At 33.1% G+C, this 22503-nt stretch overlaps 3 protein-coding genes across 4 annotated transcripts; all 3 read right to left on the bottom strand.

Moving 5' to 3' along the window:
- Positions 1-221: 221 nt before the first annotated feature.
- Positions 222-1225, bottom strand: LOC141724998 (uncharacterized). The gene is made up of 3 exons (XM_074527342.1): positions 1010-1225; positions 747-862; positions 222-500 (listed from the first exon to the last, which is right to left on the bottom strand). Exons 1-3 carry the CDS (start codon positions 1139-1141, stop codon positions 434-436), a joined length of 315 nt encoding a protein of 104 aa, XP_074383443.1. The 5' UTR covers positions 1142-1225; the 3' UTR covers positions 222-433.
- Positions 1226-1542: 317 nt separating this feature from the next.
- Positions 1543-8932, bottom strand: LOC141659170 (uncharacterized). Its single transcript, XM_074465931.1, has 11 exons — positions 8728-8932; positions 8516-8608; positions 8274-8428; positions 8088-8181; positions 7562-7632; positions 7377-7483; positions 4527-4648; positions 4302-4390; positions 3379-3438; positions 2903-3007; positions 1543-2236 (listed from the first exon to the last, which is right to left on the bottom strand). The coding sequence occupies exons 1-11, from the start codon at positions 8885-8887 to the stop codon at positions 2120-2122; spliced, it is 1173 nt and encodes a 390-aa protein (XP_074322032.1). The 5' UTR covers positions 8888-8932; the 3' UTR covers positions 1543-2119.
- Positions 8933-10313: 1381 nt separating this feature from the next.
- Positions 10314-14787, bottom strand: LOC141659169 (lipase). Of its 2 annotated transcripts, XM_074465929.1 has the most exons (11): positions 14613-14776; positions 14409-14509; positions 14131-14210; positions 13975-14040; positions 13808-13855; positions 13605-13672; positions 13395-13467; positions 13143-13304; positions 11887-12081; positions 11004-11092; positions 10314-10793 (listed from the first exon to the last, which is right to left on the bottom strand). In XM_074465929.1, the coding sequence occupies exons 2-11, from the start codon at positions 14473-14475 to the stop codon at positions 10571-10573; spliced, it is 1071 nt and encodes a 356-aa protein (XP_074322030.1). In that variant the 5' UTR covers positions 14476-14509; positions 14613-14776; the 3' UTR covers positions 10314-10570. The 2 variants fall into 2 exon arrangements, with proteins under 2 accessions (XP_074322030.1, XP_074322031.1); XM_074465930.1 differs by lacking the exon at positions 10314-10793 and having other exon boundaries at positions 11000-11092; positions 14613-14787.
- Positions 14788-22503: the final 7716 nt, after the last annotated feature.

Here is a 22503-nt window from a genome sequence, read left to right as displayed (position 1 = left end):
TAGATAGGGTTACTGTTGGATGACTGGATCTTTGTTGACCACGGCTGCCACTGCTAAAATAGATGACCCCGTTACGAGTATGCAAACAATAGCACTGATGAATGAGGTAATTAACCGAATGCATACGGTATTCAACAACGCATCACAGCTAAATTAAAAAAAAAAAAAACTAGCAATTTGGTATACAATAATCGCACACTTGTCCTTATAAATGCCCCAAATACTTGTATTCTAAATGATACGAAATGTTAGGGAATCAACCCCTCACTTAAGAAGCAAATGAGTTCTGATCCAACAAGTCTGGTACTGAAATCAATCCACCCCACCTCAATATCAATATATCAGGATTTTAGGATGAAGCTTAACATTTGCTTTCCCTTAGCTAACTTTTCCTTTAGAAGAGAGTAACTTTTCCATTCCTTGAAATTCTTGCTTATGCATAACGCCCTAAAAGTGAGTTATTTATACCAAGCATTCTTCTTACGGCCAGATACAATCTCCTGATCCAGCGAAACGGAAAAAGAATTTCACTATTAATTCTGGATGCTAGACATGAAGTAATGTAACATAATAATTGTAAAAACTCATAATATACCCACAAGACAAACAATGTAAACATCAAAGACTGTTGTTAACAGCAATCATTTGTGTAAACATCGACACCAAGTACAAACCCACCCAAGCACAATTAAAAAGTCATGTAATATTGGACACTGGACAGATAGTAGTTGGGAATTTTGTCATACATGGTGAAACCAGAGTGCAGAATCAACAGTATGAGGACAATGGCAGCTAACATCGAAACTACAATGGCAACTCCTCCGGCAGTTCCTGATGCTGCTGCTACAATTGCCAACATTATCTGCATTCCATTTACCCAAATTACTTAATTTGAAAACAATATGCCTTTTGTCATGGAATATTTTAGATTTATAAACTATAGTACAGTTTTGATCCGCGCAATATGTACATAATTATAAATTAAGTTTGAGGATAAAGAAAGACTCACCATTTCGCTGTATCGATAAATGTTACCCAACTCAACCCCTTTTGTTTGCTGGTAACCATCACTACCACAGCTGCCTAGTGATCCGAGCGATTTTTCGTACTCTGCTGGTGCAACACTAGTAAGAGACGCCATGTTTAATACGTAAAAACAAATTTCTAGACACTGGGGTAGGATATATGACTAATTTATTTTCATTTTTTCTTAACGTATACTATATTATGTACCAGTAAATATGTTAACCTTAATCCATCTATTGAACTTGAGCAAAACAATAAAAGCTGAATTTTAACAGACTAGGAAAAAAACACTTAAATCTTTATTTATTCCAAACTTATATTTGTAGTTCAATCATATTGAAAATTATATTGTCCTTGCAACACACAACTCTCAACTAATTTTGTCATCTCAAAATTTGTGGCAAGTTAAAGCTCAATAAAAACTTGCTTAACAAACCAAACTTAAAAATAATAATTAAAAGTAGGAGAAATGACATCAAAGTTGTTCGAAAAATCAACTTCAATCTAGAACCAAGTCCAAAACAAAACTGAATTACAAGTCACATGACCAAATTTCAAGCCCAGCATTGCATTCCAGATTCGGCGGTTTACTTGTTGACAGTTCAGTCGGTAGGTACAACTCTATTTAGTCAGTGCTCTCCAACGCACAACCCAAAAATGAATAGTTGGGTGCAGGGACTAATTTGTGCAAAATGTTGCAACATCTGTCCTTGGAACTAATTATTACATTTGAAGACATTAAACACAGCATTAGCAGTGCATTAAACATGAGCATCAGCAGTGAGTTTAAATATATATAGCAGAAATGCAGAATGACATTTTGCTGCTAATGTACTTTTCACTGGGCAACAAGCATACATTTTCTGCATATATTATACATAGTTGAGCGAACCAAAAACTGCAACCTGACAGACAGACCATGCTTGATATTAGACATAACAGGAGGCGCTAAAGACTGTCTGACTTGGTGTATTTGCTAAACATCTGTACTCATAACAGAACACTTCGCTTAAGAATTGAATTAGAGTTGCCTCTTCTGTTCCAGAAGGAAAGAGTGAACTCGCCTCTAGGTTGTCGAACTTTAGTCACCAGTTCAGCATAAAGGATCTTTTGTCAACAGGTCTTCAATATTGACATTAACCTCCATACCAAGTTCCACTAGTTCAATTATCATAGCAGGAATATCATCCTTTAACGCAGCAGCCAAGTCCTGGGCAAGATATAGCAAAAATATGTTTCTCATAAGCAACATCAGCTATATTTATACATGAATGTCATAAAACAAGGGATTATCATTAGAGTCAAACTTTACATATACTCCACTAAGTGTGCTCAACAATTCTCTTTAAAAAAAATAGGTCATGTGTAAGTTGTAACCAGGAGCAAGGAGGAACAAAATTTATCATGTCGGCACTCCAAAAACACAAGCCAATAAAAAACACGAACAGTAGATCAACTAATAAAAACAACTCGGTTCAAATTATAGACAAAAGAAAAGTATACCAGGTAAATACAAAAAATACAATTGGATTGCTGATCTAATTTGACAAACAATTTCTAGAACCAACATGAACCTTGCAATAGTTCTGACAAGTTGTAGGATTGAACTAATCAAGTACACAGTAGAAGAATACAAACAGATATATAATCTGCTGTAAAGAAAAGCGGCTCATACTGGCATGTCATATGTGTAAAAGGAGATATGCAGAAACTAGGTATACATTGAAACTTCAAGCTCAAAAACACAACCTAATTTGATACTAATCATGCTTTGCTACAAAAATGGTTACCCCTTTTAATATAAAGAGCCCAATGAGTAGGTCTCGATATTTTATTATCACAAAATCTAACATATAATTCAAATCCAATAGAGTACCTTTCTATCTTCCTCCTTTCGACACTTTATAACCTTTACAGTCCAGTCATTAACCAGCTTCTGAAGCTCAATTAAGATCCCAGGCTTCTTTGCTTCAGATAACATCTGGCAGTAACAGATGAACAGAATGTTAAAGTTTTCCCAATAAGAGGACACAACAAGGCACTTCTTTATCAACATCTCCATGGGCCAGGGCAGTCAACACAGACAAATATGTAATATGAATCAGCAATTACATTATTTAACTTGGATAAATTGAAACTATCAGTCTATTACTACTATACTATTATATAGATAAATTAGTATTTCACAGGGATTCAGCAAGGGTCAAAACATCTAAGCATCTGCATAGATACAATAACTAATTATGTTAAGCAGTCTAACTTGCTTATCGTAACGGATGCTCAAATGATGTATGGCACAGGACTTATCTACTGCCAGCATAAACCATAAAGGGAACAAGCATAACCAGATACCTGACTGAGAGCAAAAATGATTAAAGCAGCTTCTCCAGGCTTGCGTTCTAGTAGAAAAGCCTGCATTAATAATAAATACATATCATTTTATACAATATTAAGCAAAACCACCAGCCACTGATACACAAAAGACATAACAATGAGAACTGGTCGGATAAAAAAAGTATACTTCGTAAGTTTTTGTTAAGTTACATAGATAACTAGCGGATTTATCTTGTTTGCAAACTCCTTATATGTTTGTTTCTTGGGATTATTGTCCCCACATTATTAGCCTATTTGTTCTAAACTAGCACCATTGTTGGCCCTTCAGTTATGCTATGGACTTTTTGGTTCATTTCCATGGAACTAATGGTGCCCGCAGAGAAACTGGAGAGTGCGATTAATGCTCCCCAAAAATAAACCATAATGTGATCAAATATAGTTATAAGGTTTATTTTACAGCCTCAAGTATGACAAAACGTGTGCGAATTCTAAATAATCAAGGATTAATCGTTAACAAACATAGCTCTCGGACTTTACATGCCTAACTTATTCAGAATAATATCTCAAATACAACTCAACAAGCTAGAAAAGTGTTCAAAATCAGCTTTACCATTTTGTACCAAGGTCCTGGAATCTATGTTATATGCGAAATAGTAAACCCTATTCCTATAAACTGATACCTACAAAAGTAATCTCTGGTTTATGAATTTACAATTTGTGATCAAAAAAACGTAACCTTTTAATTTATCCTGAGGAATAGCTCACTATATTATCATACTAGTCTTAGTTTCAATGATAGAAAGTATTTCCTTCAAATTTTATAAGTAATGTACAAGATCAATATGCATGTCCCGTTTACCCTTTTGCATATCGAACCAGATCATATCATCATTGTTACAAGTAATATGAGAAGAGACTGAAAGTATGACATAAAAGCATACCTTTGCACATGAAAAACCAGTTGAAAGACTGTGCCTCCTCTTCGTATCTAATCTTAGATTTTCAATGTACCACAAACTCTTGGTATCTCCTGCAAAAGGTAAATCGAATTGAGTAAACAAGAAACCCATCTAATCTCCAACCCATTAGATATTAGCACAATAAAATTGTACACGGGAATAATTTCAATGCAGGAGATGTTTAATGACAAAGAAACTTGCAAGGACCTCTCTGGGCAGAAAACTCCATCCACGCATCAAAGGAAGTCTCCCGTAGTTTTACCCCTTCCCTTATAAATCGTTTTGAATACTTGGAAATTAAGTCCCATTTATCCGTGTTGAAACATATGCTGCAAACGAATAAGAATGGGCATGATAAAGCATGTACCAATCACAAAAGCAAACACAGTACATAAAGAAAATGAACAACTTTAGATGATGTCCACAATCCTTAATTGCTAGTCAAACTTCTAATTTTTCTTCCCTGAAATTTCTTAATCCACACAACGTCCAGGGTGTAATAAATTTAAAATTAGCTTATACATATGCTGATGATATGCATCACAGGAGTTTTACAATTATACAGAAACCCAAATCAATAAATTATTATTTAGTTAGACAAGTGCCTTTTTACTACCCGGGAGACTCTAACTCTTTCTTGATCCATCAAGGAAAGAATATACTCGGGGAAGCCATTTAGAGCAACGAAACTATCTGACCTCAAAAGCATTCGACCTAATGGGGGCGCCTGCATCTGCTACTCAAATTTGCTTCCTCCCACAAATATTAAAAAATAAACCTCTAGCATGGCCTACTAAAAAGCTCTCTGATCCTGCTCACAAATTTGCCTCCTGCCAAAAATAGTATTAAGACCCTAGCACAGTTTAGTAAGAAACTCTAATCTTTCCAATAACTTAAATCTGCTAATTGTTCATCATCCACAGCTTGGATGGCTTCAAATTCTTAAACTCAATGTCCACGAAACTGTACTTTTCCCTGTTTTGTTGATCCTTTGTTAGTTTTTTAGTATTAAACACTAATCATTTTATATAGTCAAGGTGGAACTATCTCGGTATGGATACAATACAATCCTTTCTTATGCATCATTATAATATAATATAGATATCTGACATCTCAAGAGTTTATAACGTATAAACTCCCAGACTTCAAGAATATCATCTTTGGAAGGGCTGCTTCAACTTGTGAAGTCCAGTCATTTGGCAGTTCAAGGGTACTGCGCACAATTTTTCGTCTTGCCAAAGTCGTTAGTGATGGCAAGTGGCAACAGGTCGTACTGGTTCGGATTTCATATATATATATATATATATATATATATATACAAGACTGTGCTGTGGAATTTGGTAGCATTAAACATGGGTGCTACCATGTTTCAACTATAGCTTTGTTAAAAACTGGGTCACTTAGTTTAAGAAAGAAGTTGTCACATAGGAAATCCTTATGTACAATGCAAATTCCAAATCTTGTGCCTGGTGTGTTCGACAAGTTTTGAAGTCCAGGCAATTTGCAAAGTGACGCTTTTGTAAGGCTGAGCGGCAGTAGTTTCGTATTGTGGCATGATCTTTGAGTCGATCGTCGGCCTTTATTAATTACTCAGGGTAGAGACTTCATCTCTAACTTTGCACCAACCACTTTGCTCCAGTTTTTTCTACAAATAGCCAACAGTGATTGGCATTCGCTTGCACCAACTACTATATAGCTATTGAATTACGTACTTAATTTCTGCAATATTTATGGGACCTCATGATGTTTATTTGGGAAGATGTTTGGACAGCAAGGTCAAAATCTATATATTTTGGAAATCCGTAAGACACTGTTCTAAAGCTTTTATTTTTGCACATGGCTGGCTGTGAATGGGAAGGTTACTTACTAAAGACAGGCTGATCGATCTAGCTTGGCTGATTAAAAGAAGCATAGGGAAAAACTGCATGATCGATTTCAGAAGGCCATACTGAAAGATTCTTCTTCTGCACTCAAGTAATTTTTGTTGGTTGTATGAGTGTTTTTAGTTTATAGTCATTCTAAATTATCACACAAGGTTATTCTTGTGTTTAGCTAGTCATCTAGTATCTAATCAGAACACTGAGGTCAGATCATTCTCTCGCTTAGCTCAGAAAAAAGCTCCTTAAACTTTATCACCATCCCTAGGTATTTAATATTTACTTGACAAAAAACACATATAGCATGCCAGACCGAGTAGGGTGGCAGTAGAAATGTAAAACCCATATCACTAGGTACTTTCTTTTCTTTTTTTTGGCTAAATCATAGGGTGCGTTTAAGAAGCTTTACTAGGATATCAAAGACTTATATACAAAACTGCATATGCTAAGTGGACTCATTATTTGTCAAGCAAAAGTTGGATACAAGCTTTGAGAAAGCATTACTTGTCTTTTAGAAACAATGGTTTATTTATTATATCCCTACCTCAGAAATCATGTTAGCATAGTACAGCCTTTTCTGTTAATACAGTAAATACAACATGATCGGTATCCACACACGTGTGTGGTTATAATGAAAGCGGCTGCACAGATCAAGACTTTCAAACGAATCTTTATAGGCAGTGACACAGGGGGCTTTAGAATAATAAAAATGTAAATAATTTAAGAAACTGTAAATTTTATGCAAAGAAATTATATATGCTTGAACCTACCTAAATTATATATAAAAAAAAATCTACAAAAATATTTGAATTTCTATATCCAAATATGCGATTATACAGAAAATTTTAGTTCCATTTGTGCATATTATGAAGATATGATAACATATAAAATTGTAATAGAAAAATATATAACATTAGATAATTTCATTAATACAAAAAACGCATGCTACCTAAACTTATTGACAAACTCAGGTTTGCTGGTGGCCGCCAATCCCTATATACACTTTTTCTTTAGAAAATGGTTTTCCAAACATTTACAAAACATTAAGTCATCGACTTAATGTATTATAGCCGATCCGATCCCTCGTATATCATTTTTTCCCATACAATTTTTTCTTTTTTTAAACTATGACTGTCACGATGAAGAAATATAGAAGATATGAGTATCATGGCACCATTACCTGAAAACCAAATCAGCTGTGCCGGCTTGTAATTGGACATCATTTGTTTTCAAAAGTTTCATCACTTCGACCATGAGATTGGCATCATTATTCTGTTTTGCGTACATCTGCAGGCAACAAAGTATACTAATATATATGATAACATAGATATCATACAACCTTCAAAAGAATCACAAGTGATATACCAATAAATGGTGCGCAGATCCAACAGTAGGAGTTATTCCGTATACATTGTGCTTCCACAATGTCTTCTTACCTGTTCAGGCAGCACAACCAAATCATCGAATTGTTAAAACAAAATTAGACCGAAAATCGAAATAAGAATGCAAGTTATGGATACGGGTATGGAAATATGCAATCAAGAAAGATAGAGAATCACTCTACGAATCTTGGGAAGGGTACTTTTTGTGATGAGAAGTAAAACAACAAAAAGAAAGAGTAAAAAAAGAAAGAAGTATTGTCTCTTGAGTGTGTACCAGATCACCAAATCGCATTGACGTAAGTGCACAGTTAAGGATCATAAAATTTGTTCCAGTTGTGTTAACCATTGTCTACTTTAACAGTGTACGAATAAAATACAAAGGTCAGACTGGTTGATCAATTTAATTACCTTGCAGTGTTTTCACTTTTCAAATACAACATTATCCACAAGTACATAGATCACTATATATATTTAAGACTTATAATCAGAGCTTGGAAACATCGGCATACCAAAGTCAATAGCCCCTACACGTACACAAGCTTTCGCTACTGCTCGGCAAAGGTTCTCATTGAAGTTTTCATGAATGCGAAGATTAGACAATCGCTGCAACCAAACCCAAAAACGGAATCAGATACAATAAAGTGATTACACAATAATCTACGCAAGCAAAAAACCACAAAGCAAGCAATACTAACAAATCTCCGAAGATTCTGCAAAACGTCGAAAAGAAGCTTAATATCCTCAACATTAGCACAATGGTCAATTAGTGACCATAACCACGCATTAGGAGGCGCAGTCCTCTGAACATTCACCGATTTAAGTATCTTATCATACAACTCCTTAACAGTCTCTGCACTCAACCACGCACATAAACAATTTACAAAAATTTGATAACACCAAAACAATTATTGAACACATATTCATCACGAAATGTCACCCGTAGTTTCTTCGATTTTTGTCTCAGCAGCTGCTTCAGAAGAGAACGAAGCCCTGGGCATCAAATTCCATGGCGTAAAATCGATCTTCACACCTATTAAGTACATCATAATCATACATTCAACATCACATATAAACGGGTGTAGAATCGTAATGATAGTATAATAACTCGATTAGCTTAATGTGTTGTTTAATTATATGTGAGAAACGTGCCTGAAGAGAGGTGACGGCGCTGGGAGAGACATGGAGAATCGGAGCTGCCGGCGAGATCACCGGCGGTGAGATGAAATCGATCGGAAAAAAGGAGCGCCGGCGAGGAGTGTTTGAAAACCCTAGAGAGTCGCCCAACATTTGAAGCTGCTGTTTTTAGCATTTCTGTTGAAGAGTGAGAAAATTAACACACTAGAGTAGAGCTCAGGGTTTTAAGTTTGAGAAATGGTTTTAAGCACACTGGGTCCGGGTCAGTCGGGTCGGGTCAATTTACATATCTCTATATATGATTTCCAAATTTTCAAACCCTAGATGGTTGATTTTCGATCGATTTTTAAAAAAAATCATTGTGATAATATATTTTTTGTCGCAAGGAAAAATTTCTATTGATCAAATAAAAAATACAATCCGAAAGTACAGAGTTTCTTCCATTCATAAAAATATATCATCTACCTGAAAAGTAAGAAAGTGTTCCTGAAAATTTAGATAATATCGTTTTAATATCTAAAAAAATAAGCCACACAAAAGGGGCTCGTTAAAGTCTTAAGCGAGTAAAATTCCGCTAGGAAAAAACTCAATAAGCAAAAAAGTGTCCTGTAAAAATACATTCTATACAAGATAACTAATAACAAAACTAATGGAGTACGGTGGATAACTCAAGTGGTTAACAGTTTGTCGTCTACGGTCCTAGTCCTCAGTTAGATTTAAATAATGAGATTTAAAAACAAAACTAAACCAACAAATATTTAAATTTCTTTGAAAAAAGAGAATCGAAAATCTATCTAATCATAAACAATTGAACGAGGAAACAATAACTACGGTCTATAAAATTTCAATCGGGGTCCGCAAGGGTTTGACTCAGTTGGTTAAAGTCCTCTTGGTCACATGTTCGAATCTCACGGGAGGAGAATTTATGATTATGGCTCATGAGTGAGAGCATGTCATTTAAATGCGGTTTATCTTGGTTCACGTGATTTGGGTTTACCCAGTACGCATCCGAAGGGTAGCGGCTGCGGGTTACTTACGATAAAAAAAATAAATCCATTTGGGTTAGCAGTAGATAGATTCATTAAAAAAAATTATGCAAGTAAAGAAATTTTAATCAAAATTGGAAGCCGAAAAAAATGAGAGGTATTATTGTGCAATTGAACCTCGATAAAATAATAATTAATAAAGTAATAATCTCGCTAAAATAATATTTTTCTCAGATCCCAACATAATAGACAAAATGTACATTTTTTTTTGCTATTTCTTTTATTTCTTTCTTTTGAAGTAATAAACTCGCTAAAATAATATTTTTTTTTCTTGGTACCAACCATATTACTTTAAAGAATTTTAACTATAACTACAAAACTTATTTAAAAAAATTATAATTTTGCCATTAAAAATACATCATATATTTAGGTAAGCCCCTGCGTACTTAGGGGCTCTACGTACTTAGGGGCATTTTTCTCATATTAAAATACTATTTCAAAAAAATCAGGAAAAATAGTTCGAAAACGAAAGTACTCCAGGTGCTTAGTACATATGCTAGCTTGGTCCAAAACTCAAATGAATATTAAAAGATAAATGTAAAAAAAACATACAAATGCAGTATAAAAATTTGATAAATGAAAGTATATACAAATTGTTATAGGTAAATTTACAATTTGGACAGACAAATACTTCCATTAAGGAACTATGTAATTTTAACAAACGGCTATACAGAAAATGTAATGTGCAAATATATTTTGTACAAATTTGCACGTTAAAACCCTGTTATGTATATACACAATCTAATCCGATTCCAGCAGGTTCATCTGTCAGCTGAGGCCAAGGCAACTTAAGCTCTAGTACTATCAGTGTTCTATATGACATTACTTCGAGAACCTAATTCTGAAGTTTCTACGTTTGTTTTTATGATTGAGTTGGAATGGCTCATCGACATGATGAAGTTTCCGCTTTGATCTTGTGTGCTGTATGCTGCCAGTCGCGGGTCCATTAAAATTTTGCAGGTGACCACATCATCACAGCCCATTTGTACTCCGAAGTACACTAGATGGTCCGAAATGCTGTTCCCCGACACAGACCTGCAATTTTTAGGAATATTTTTTTTTCAAAACGAGGGAATCAATAAAATTTATTAATAAAGCAGAGTTCACGAGACATCTAAATCTTATCCTAAACTTCTGGATAGACCATAATCTGGACAAGGACAACATGGTAGTCTTTTGCAAGTCCACAAAATTTTCCAAACATGATAACAAAATTATGAGCCAAAACTGTACATAGTCCTCTACCTGCTACAAGTGGGGTCTTCCCCTGAACCATCGCAAACTTTCTCTACTGTGTAAACCAGACTTCCAAATCCAATATGATACAGCCACACCTACAACATATACAACAGATAGCATTGTCCATAACATTTCAAAGGAAGCATGCCAAAACTCCAACAGAATGTACAAGAAAGTGCAATGATCTTATAATCAAGGCTCATGCGTAATTATAACTCAAGACAATTTAATTTCCTCAAATAAATGCAAAAATCCGGCTCAACTTGACCTCATTTTGTATGTTCTAGGTTCATGCAGGCAAACTAGGAACTTAAACAAGTTGGGTTGGGCAAAAACTATTCAATTCTCAGCACAGCTTCAGGAATCAATTAGCCTCGTTAAAGTAAACTATAAGGCTAATCCTGTGCAAGCTCAACTAAGTTGCATCTTAATAAACAAAATCTTACATACATCTCGGCATTTTCACACACAAAAATAACAAACAAAACAAAGGGACCATATTTTAGTATGTTAATCCAACTGCCACTGTTCCAGAAATAAGTTCATGGATTTTAATTTTTTTAGTGTGATATGACCATGCAAGTTCACGTAATCGAGCTTGACTAGAGAGCTAACCACTCAAACTATGAACTCTGGCAGGGGTGAATTTATGAATAAACCTTAAACATTAGGTGTAAACAAAGCACGACACGAAGACTTGAGCGCAATTCAATTTCAATGATTACTGTACCAACTGTGTTTTAGTTTATACACAGGTCCTGTTGGTGAGCACGACTATAGGCTATAGCTTAGAGATCTTCATTCACTTCAAATTAGGACAAGGAAATTTAGCATGAAAATTCTACTTACCATATACAAAAGAAAGATCAAAGATGTTTTTGAATATTACCTCTCTTGGGAAGTGGTGGTAAGTCTTCTGTGGGAAATGAAAATAATACGGAGGAAGATGAGGAACCATGTCGTGCTCATTTGTTACGCGTATTGTATTAGGCACAATTTGGCTGAAGTAAGATGAAAAGGCTGCATTGCCAATGCGAGGTTGTCCAAATGTCATAACTTGAACATTTTGCATTCCAAAATTGACCTGATAATACCCAATAAATAATAATCAATAATACAGCATCAACAAAGGAACATAATTGGCAGATACTTGAGCAATGGGATAAATAAGCTCCAATTAAAATTTCAGTCAAGAAGGTCGTCACTTATTATTGAATTAGAGACACAAAGTCTAAACCGCTGAAGGCCCATAACTAGAAGTAGGAGACATATGGAACTGTGCAGTAAATATGCGGGTTATCGTGATAGTATAGCATTTTAGCGAAATACTCATTGAACTCAAAATGGAGCACACATAGTCGCGTATTATGCTGCCTTTTAAAATTACTATCACTTCCATACTGTTATAAGATGAGTGAAAGCTGTAAGGTCAAAATTGCCAACAGAAGGGCATTGAGATAGTGTCAAGTACTTGTATTATATAAGGCTGCATTGGAGAATGCAAGTGCCGACAATGTTACTCGGACTCTTCAATTTACCTTCGAGTACCCGTGTCGGACACTCGACACTCGGACTTCGACACTTATTTTAAGCCAAAAACATGTATATTTTTCAAAAAGTTGCCGAGTCCGATACTTGGACACGTGTCCATGTCGGACACTTCTATCCGAGTCCGAGTAACATAGAGTGCTGATGCCATAATATGGGTTAAATGACATCTGCATTTGATGTGGTTTGACTTTAGAAGACTCTGTGTACCACATGCACCCGCATACATCAAATATCTACATATTACACTAATGCATGAAATAGTTGAAAGCAGTTGCACAATATTTAATCACATGAAATATTTAGCAATCTAAAACCATGCCACAAATAATCATGTTTACTCTCCTCTTAAGAGGCAAGCCGGTAGACATCAAACAAGAAGATATCTAAGACTAAAATCTAGTCTAGCAATTAGCATTGCAGAAACTATGCTGCTGTATAAATATGGTTTCTATTCATAGTATAACGAGAAAGAAGGAAGTAGGGGGAAAATTTGTTTTGAAACTAACAACTAATAGAGTATTAAAAACCTCAAAGGCCAAAGCTCAAACCCGGTATGTCTTGCAAGAAATCATGTGTCTCAGATATTTAAATTACCGTGAGGTCCATTCCACAAAACGAAGCCATGGCCCCTCCCATTGAATGCCCCGTCACCATAATTTGAAGGTCTCCATATAACTCTTTCGCACTTTTGACAGCATTTATGATTCCAGGGCGTAATGTTGTGTTGTGGTAAGCAGAATAGAAACCATGATGCACCTGAAACCAAGAAAAAAAGTATGACATCGAGAATTACACTTGCAACTGAAAAAATGCATACACATAGACTATGTTTATCGTATCACGAACCATTGCATCAGAGATGCCAGGATAATTACAATCAAGCTGCTTCCAGTAAAGGTCTGCAATCCAGTTCTGAATACTGCAAAATAAAATTTATCAAACAAATAGAAATACAGTTCGTGCATAAACCGACATCAAGTCCAAATGTGTCATGGAAGATTAGTAATATATACAACACATCTTTCTTTCCTAAGTATTACGAAGATTGTCCTATACCTGTGCTCCTGAGTTCCTCTAAATGCAATCACTATTGCATTTAGATCCTTCGCTACCCCAACAAATGCCTGCACAAAATAAATAAAAAATGTAAGGTTCCAGTATTAACCAGACCTGCATTAAAGGTGGTGATTGATATCACTTGGAGGTCAATCAATATCCTTTTTTTCGTAAAGATAACATATAAAGATATAAAGATGCACCTGGAGGCAATGTTCAACATCAACAATCAATTCTATCATTTCAAATCCCTGTCACACCACAAAGGAAAAAGTCACAATAAAAAAACTAATTCCAGGAAAAGAAAGAATCTTTTCAAGGCTAATGGAAGATTCTTAGAGTTCTTTAGAGAAATGAACATGGTTAATACCTTGGTAAGACCATTACATCTCGAGCACGTCCAGGTAAACAGTTCCGTTAAATCAGATATGTACACCTGCAAGATATAACAATTTTTTAAACCCTACAAAACACTTAAAATTCAAATATAAATCCTCAAACATTAAAAGTCCAGTATATAACTAACCGCTGACGAATACTCCACAAGTATCTTAGCAAGAGTGTGATTGTATCCCGGCAAATGATACTTGCTATGCACCTTAAGCTCTGCATCCAAGTAAAAAATTAACTAACAACACCTCGAAACAAATTCAAATTCTAATCACATAATCACTATCCTTTAACAGGTTAAAAGTCGAAAACAAGCAAGCAAACTTTATCGCAATTCTATCAACAATGTAATCAATAACAATTCAACATCACTTAACAGTCAATATAGTAATTGGACAACATATATAAATATACCTCTGGAAGCAGACAATACAAACAAGCTCAATATAATCACAATAGTCAACAATCGTCTTCTTTCCATAATTAATTGAGCTGCTAATTAACAGCTCATAAACCTAAATATATAAATAAACATAATTAGGGTAAAATCAAAATCAAAATCAAAATCAACTGTAAATAATCTGTACTAGTTTTTTTCGAAAAAAAAAAAGTATTTACCAGATTAATAAAAGTGAATTGAGGATCGGAGTGATAATTTTCCGGTGACCGTATAATTTACCGGTCAATTACGGCGAGAAGATAATTGAGATGATAATAATTTACATAAAACAAGACAGAGTATAGAATTGTTTTGTTATTGAGTTTTTTAAAAGAGCAATTGTCCAGAGTAGCCCTGGGTCTGGTTGCGGAAGTGAATCGATTGTGGGGTATTTTTGAGATTCCGAACCTGTTATGTTTCTGTAGCATATTCTGTGTGATATTCGGATTAACAAAAATATTTTGTTAAGATATATTGGGAGGAGAATAAATCAACATATAATTCGAGTTAGTACTTAAAACTTAATTAATTTATAGTTAAATTTTTTGTTGTAATATGTACATGAAAATACTTAAAAGCATGATGAACACCTGTATTTTTACCCTTTTTCATGATCACGCCTCTCATCCGCATAAAAAATTCTATATTTTTGGATTGTCATCAACTTTTTGGTTGATGATAAATCCCTTTTTTATTTTATTTTTAGAATTTGATATCTGTTGGTGGGTTTTTTAATCCTATATATAGGATTTTGTTATATCTCCTTCATGATTTAAGTTTGTTTCAGTATTCAAGATCATAAATTTGCTAAATTTTTTGATTCATTGATTTGAATCGTATGAAAATAAAATTATTGTTGTTTGTTTGAAAACGTATTGACAAGTCACGTGCATATGATTTTCACCATTATAACATATTATATTTTCAAAAAGACCGCATATATCAGTAATATGAGCGAATTATGTATCACAATTAAAGATTTGATAAATGATCATAGATTGAGCGAATAAAATTCAAATTTTATCATTTCTACGCGTAATTGTTCAATTTTAATGACTTTAGTGTATGCTATATAGTTTTATACTGGCATGTGAGCCCGTGCAAGGCACGAGATTTAGTACTAAATGATATATTTTTACTTTATCTTTGTTATAGACCGATACTGATTAGTGAATATTACACCTGATAACATCAATTTATGGGTTAACCACATGACATCGAAGACACACATATATGCGTTGAATAAAGTTAAATAATCGATGTCTCAAATTTAAATATGAATATTTGAAAGATGAAAGAATAGAAGAGTGCATAGTATTTCAGCATTAGAATGCTACAATATCATTACTAACAATGTTTTTAAGATGAAAGAATGTTAACATGTAATAAAAAAAATTGTAGCATACTAAAAACATCCGGAGTGTTCTATATATAGAGGAAGACGAGAAAATAAATGTAATAGAAATATAGTTTTGGTCAAAAATTTTGAGGTTTCATAGGTTTTCACTTGTATCATTTCTTGAACAACTACGAAATGCTTGCCCAAAATTACAGTTGAAAACATCACGTACTTGATCCATTTTCAACCGAATGTTTTGACATGTCACAAGTACCAAGGGATGTTTGCAATTAATCAACATCAAATCAAATTAAAAAACAATGATATAAAAGAATCTGAAGCGAGACTTGATTAGACTGATCACACCTGAAAATAGAAAAATTATGACATCAAAAATTTACGAGTGAGTATGACACCAAGAATGTACAAGCGAATGAGTTTGATAGTGGGTTATGTTGAGATATAGCTTTCTAGAGTTAGAGAGGTGGAAATGCTAATTGGGCGGCTGAACACGTACACAAAAAGCTCTGCAAGACCTATTCTCAAGCAGGCGAACAAGATTGACGCGAAGAAGTAGAAGCTCAGTCTATAGCTCCTAACTGAACAGACGAATCAGTTAGGGCACTGCTATTCTCTATGGGCCCTTCAAGTATGCTTCTTTTCCTCTGAGGTCAGAAGAACAGTGGTCAGGTAACTAAACATGGCACTAAATGGAAGTGAGCATCCTGTAAAGGTTTGATTCAAAGATATAGATATCCGTTTCGAAGAGTTTGTTCCCCCTCCCCCTCTTTCTTATAATTAAACATTTCTGATATGTTCTGCATTTTGTTCGCCCACTCTTCATTCAGGGTGGTTAGAATATCTACTATATCTATAAGACCGTATGCCTTTCTTGTTTTCTTTTCGACAAACGAAAGTTACAAGTCCAGATAAAGGAGCATATTCAACGCGCAAGTGTGTTTACACCCCCCAAACTTACTTCCACAGGCACCGCATGGATGGGAGAACGAATGGCTCCCGAGAGCCAGAAGTATTAAAGGAATTGCAGAGACTTATTAAGACGCATTTTCTGCCCACTTCAAAAGGCGGCGGGGTTGAACTAAATAAAGAGGGACAAAGTGTTTATATTTCAGGTGTCCAAATATGTGTGTGGGGGGGGGTGTATAGTATGTCTAAAGATAACAATTAAAGAAAATATGCGGAATGCACACACTGATGCACAACGAAATGCAAGTGCGTACATACTTTTATTTAATCAAAAAAAGAAGTTTACCTTTAAAAATGAAGAAAATTTACTTGGAGAAGTTTTAAGTTCTAACACTTGTGTTTTTACTCTTCAGCCAGATAGACGTTGAATAACACTTGAAAGTTTTAAACAATAACCACTATGTCATAGATTAATCATGCAATTAAAATAATCTAAAAATTAAGTAATTAATATGTATATATATATGGAATCAATAATAAAGAGAAGTAAGAGAATGCACATAGAAAAAAGGAAAAATATAAGGAGTGGATATAATTCTTAAAATTAGTAAACACCTCAGTTTTTTAATATCGGTTGGTCCAAAATTTCCAGAGTTGTAGCTGCTAGTGGGAAGTTTGCTAATAAGCGAGTTAGTTGTGCAGCTTGGCCTAGAGTCTTCGCAACTGAAATGAATTCAGTTAATGCAGGAGAAGGTATCATGTTCCCATCACCCATTTAACTTGATAAGGAGCCACATACCAATGTTATAATATATCTCACTTGAGGTGCCAACTATGCCCATATTCAAGGGTTGTCCAAGGTTTTGAAGGTCCATATGCCATTTTTTATTTTTTTTGAGTTTCTTTAAATTCCAAAGAAAGAAATACAACAATATTAGGATAATAAAAAAATAACAGCAAATACCTAAAAATTACATGTGATTTTTTTTGAAAATATGTTATGAGTTCCTAAAATTTTGACATTATGTAATATATAATCCGCATTTTTTTATGAAAGTCTCGTAATCAAACTTTTTTGTATTTTTTTTACTCTCCTATGAGGAAGTTTCTTTATGGTGGATTTTATTTCAAATTTTTTAAAGACTAATTTTTTTAGTTAGGCATGCATATTCGTACCATTGTCCATTTTACATCTAACATTTATGGATATTAATGCCATGTGTTGATTAGTGAAATATAATAAATTTTATATGTAACACGTGGATAAGTTAAAATTTTACGTATATATCTACTATTACATCATGCCTAATTTAGAGGTTCTGAACGTTATATAACTAGTAAGCTCTTTTTATGGATATTGTAGTTTGCTTAAACCAATATGATAATTTTTGTGTGATTTTACATTATAACATATCGAATTGGCTTAATCATCCATTTATTAATCATTATTCTAAAATCTACAAACATGATTCAAATATAAGATTGGAACCAAGATGGCTCAAGAATGTCGAAAATATTTTCGAGTTATAAAAGATTAGCAATCTAATTTATAGTACATATATATTGTGCATGCATGAAAATTATGTATTCTCAAAATTTAAACTATGTTCCCTCTTCTATGTCAAATCTACATAGTGTTACTATGAAATACTTAGGAAATAAGTCTTTGATATTCATAATATGTCAAATATAAAACTCCTTCCGGACAAGGTTCCAAACAACTAAAGAATAATTTGTGACACTATTTTAATGTAGGTTCAGTTATTTTTCTACACAAATGTGCAACATGAAATATTTTATGTTAAATATATCTTCTTACACACTTTATTGTTTGCATCATGTATAACATATGGTATGAAAATATTTGTCATCACAATTAAAATATCAGCATTGTCTATTCTTGTCTCGAATTTTCTTATATGATTCTTCATATTTACATATGCCAATATTTTCTTTTGAAGTTTTTTTACATTCTCAAAGTGGTTTTTACTTATAGGGATAAGTTCTTATCAAAAGGTTTAAGATCCGTGCAGTGTTTTCTCTCGAAGTTTGACACATGATAAACGTGAATAAGGAAAGTCGTTAAATGAATTATATTGGATCTAAGTAGTAACAACTTTTTTTAATTCTGATAATTTGCATAGATATGTATTGAACAAATATTTATTTTGGATATTTTTGTAGCCTATTTGCAACTTTTAATGGTCAAAATGGTTGTTTTGTTGGACATATTTCACATTACTAATTATTTATTGTAGGTTCATCGTAATTACATTCCTCTATAAAGTCTGTGATATGTGAAGTAATATATTTTGTATGAGACATTTGTATGACAGCGCAACCCCATATGTGATTATGATACGAACTTAGACTTCTGATTTATTTCATTGGTTCTTGTTTCCCCTTCTAAAATGTCAATAAAATATAACTATATCTCTAGCAAAGTAAATTTTAGCCTTCTCTTGATACGAAGAGTAAATGATAAAATTAAGAAATCAACAATTAAGTATCTATATAAGAAAGTGATGGTTTAAGGCAAGTCCTTGTACCTGCATATATGTGATCATTCAGTGTGGCAAAATTTTTCAAGTGGAGTGGACAATTGACCTCCATGAAAATTTTCAAGTGGAGTGAACAATTGACCTCTCTGGAATCTTCATTGCATATATAATAACACTAAAAAAAGTATTTGAACTATAATATTTCAATGATTAGTTTTTGGATAAACACGCAATGCATCGCTGGTAAACAAATAAATTTCAGTCATGTTACATTAGTCAATACTATGAGTGTGGCTAAAGCCATAAAACTCCTCATTTTTAGCAACTTATTAATAGTATTTTGATTGCATGAGGCATGTAACATGAACTATTACTAAATATTTTAAATGCCTTTCATGAATCTAAATTCGCAATACAATCTATAATGTTCAAAAATAATATTGGACTAGAAAAATATTTAGTTAGGTATGAATGAAGTATGAGCAATCTTAAAGACACTTGTGAGTGTTAGATTTATATGTGTTGATGTTTTTTGTTAAATGAACATGTCATTTATATATTGGAAAAGAGATTGATGCTCGAGGAGAGATATATAGGCTTTGCTTAAATAATAACTTCTTAAATTAAGAACTATGAGAACTAGTGATTTTCATAGTTAAAATTGACGATTTTACAAAATTTTAATTTTGCACAAAATCACCAAATTATCGAATCCGAAATATCAACTTTATAAAAAAACATCAGTTTCAACTATATATATACACACACATATGTTATGCCTTAAGTAATACTGTAGAGGGGGGTTGAATGCAGTATTTAATAATCAATTCAAATTGAAACTCAAAGATGAAGAAAAGTCTTTATATTAATGGATAAAAAATGTTTACAAAACTCTCTTAAAGGATGAACATATATCTTTGAGAGCTGTTAGGTTACACATAAGAATAAATCAATAAATCGACATTTATAGTGTTAACATAATCTGTGCTTATATATTGTACAGTTACACAATCAATCTAGTTGATATGATATATATGAATAAGAAAACCTAATATATATCCAATTATTGATTGCTACAATTAAGTAAAGTCCTACACTGACATATCTCTGCAAATATATCTTTTTGTGACATCTCCTGATTTCCAGCTTGACAAATACTAATATGAATATATGTTGATGACAAACACTGATCATCAGATAGTGATGACAAATGCTGATGATGTCATCCTTTGTCAAACTCTGATATCACAGATACTGATGGAAATCTCTGATAGCTTATAGGGATGAGCAACGGGTCAGAACTGGACTGAACCGAACCAGAACCGAAAGAACCGAAAACCGAAATAGGAATATTTCAAGAATCGAACCGGAACCGTTTATATTTAAGAACCGAACCGGAACCGAACCGTAAATTTCGGTTTGGTTCCGAACCGAAAAAACTGAATTTATATTTTATTTCATATTTATTTATTTTGCATATTATTTTATATTATAACTTTTTAAATTTTGACTAGTTTTGATTATTTATCAAGGGTAAATTAGTAAAAGAAGATTTTTATTATTGACCGATCATTTTGAATTTGATTACTTTCTAATATTTAAGAAGAAAAATATTTATAAAAAATATTCGAAACTCCATATATATTTAAGGAAACGAGTAATAAAATAAAAATCATATTTTTAAAAAATTTATTATAATATTATAAATAAGAAAACATAATGCATAATGTATATACATATATTTTTGTATTTATTCACTTATATACGGTTCGGTTCAGTTCTTCCGGTTCTAGTATGTTCACAACCGAACCAGATCGAAAAAGTCAAAACATGAAAAGTGTTCAGGATTATCAGATTAGGTTAGGAAGGAGTTTTCGGAAGAGTTTCGGGTTGTAAAAACGCAAAAACGATTGAAGTAGAATGATTTCTGATTCTAAAAAGTAATTTTATATTTATGTAAAAATAATCATTATTAATCCTATAAATTCTCATAAAATCATATAATAATCCAAAAATTACCAGAAAAATACCAAAATTATCTAGATTTAGTTCTGGATAATTAGAAATTAAAATATCTAGTTTTTTATCAGAAATAAACATTAAATATTAATATCAATTATCAAATAATTCACCAAAATTCACATAAAATTATATAATAATTATTTATTGATAAAAATAATTACATAATATTTCTCAAACGTTATACCACCTTTGATATCTAACAACAAAGTAAGTATCAGCATAACCCAGAAGACGGATCAAAACCTATTCTTCAATTTCCAACTTTTTCAATTCTTTTAACCGTTTCCCCACAATCTTAATGGTATTCACTCTTTTCTTTCTATTTGAAGCATTTGTTCCTAAATGGACCTTTCCTGTTTGGTATTTAACCACACACTGGAGCTCATAATCAATTATAACCAGAATGCATACCTTTGAAGCTGAGAATGCAATTGCTATTTTTCATTTCTTCGCGGGCATATCTTCAGGCGTTCAACTTGGTCTTCCTTAGTCCTTGAATTAGCGAGGATGTTATCAATAAATACAATCACACTATTCAAATACTTCTGGTACATTATGTTCACTTCATCTTCAAACTTACCATTTCTAATAATTGACGCGTAACTTCATACCTCCATTCTCTTGTTACCATGACTGCTTTTGTGCACAGCGCAAAATACTCTTTAGTATATTATTCTTTCATTCCATATTTCTGAAGTTTTCCTTCACTCATTTCATCCCTATTGAGTTATACGATACAGAGCTTTTGACACCAGCTCGACTCTGTGCAATAACCAATGAGAAATTGTTACTTCATTCCCCGAGGTAACCTTGATAATTCATTTGTTATAATCTTTGGGACTTCACTTTAATTCTAAAGAATTCCATCTTGAGATTCATTATAACGTTCTTCTTCAATCGTTCGCCACTAGTACCTTTGTTTAATCTTTCCTGTTTACATGCATTTTTGGAACGAATTCCTATCTCCAATTATCGGTGTTTTACCTCATTCTCCTATCAGTTCTGGCACAACCGACGCTCCCAACTTGCATATTTCCTGGATTATTTTATAAAATTTCTTTATCATCCTTTTGATTCCACTTCTTTTCTTCATTATTTCTCCATTCTCATTATTTATTATCTCTTTTAAACATAACGAATTTCTTTTTCTTAGTAATATTAATCTGTTTATTATTGGATAGGTCATTTCTGGAGTTCACACTAAAATGAAGGCTTTATTTATCATATTTAAATTATCACTAACAGAATTATCAAAATTCATCGGTAGCTGTTTTCTCAATA

The sequence above is a fragment of the Apium graveolens genome, chromosome 5, assembly GCF_009905375.1.
Source record: "Apium graveolens cultivar Ventura chromosome 5, ASM990537v1, whole genome shotgun sequence".
Lineage (NCBI taxonomy): Eukaryota > Viridiplantae > Streptophyta > Magnoliopsida > Apiales > Apiaceae > Apium > Apium graveolens.
This window is presented reverse-complemented; position numbering and strand designations above follow the sequence as displayed.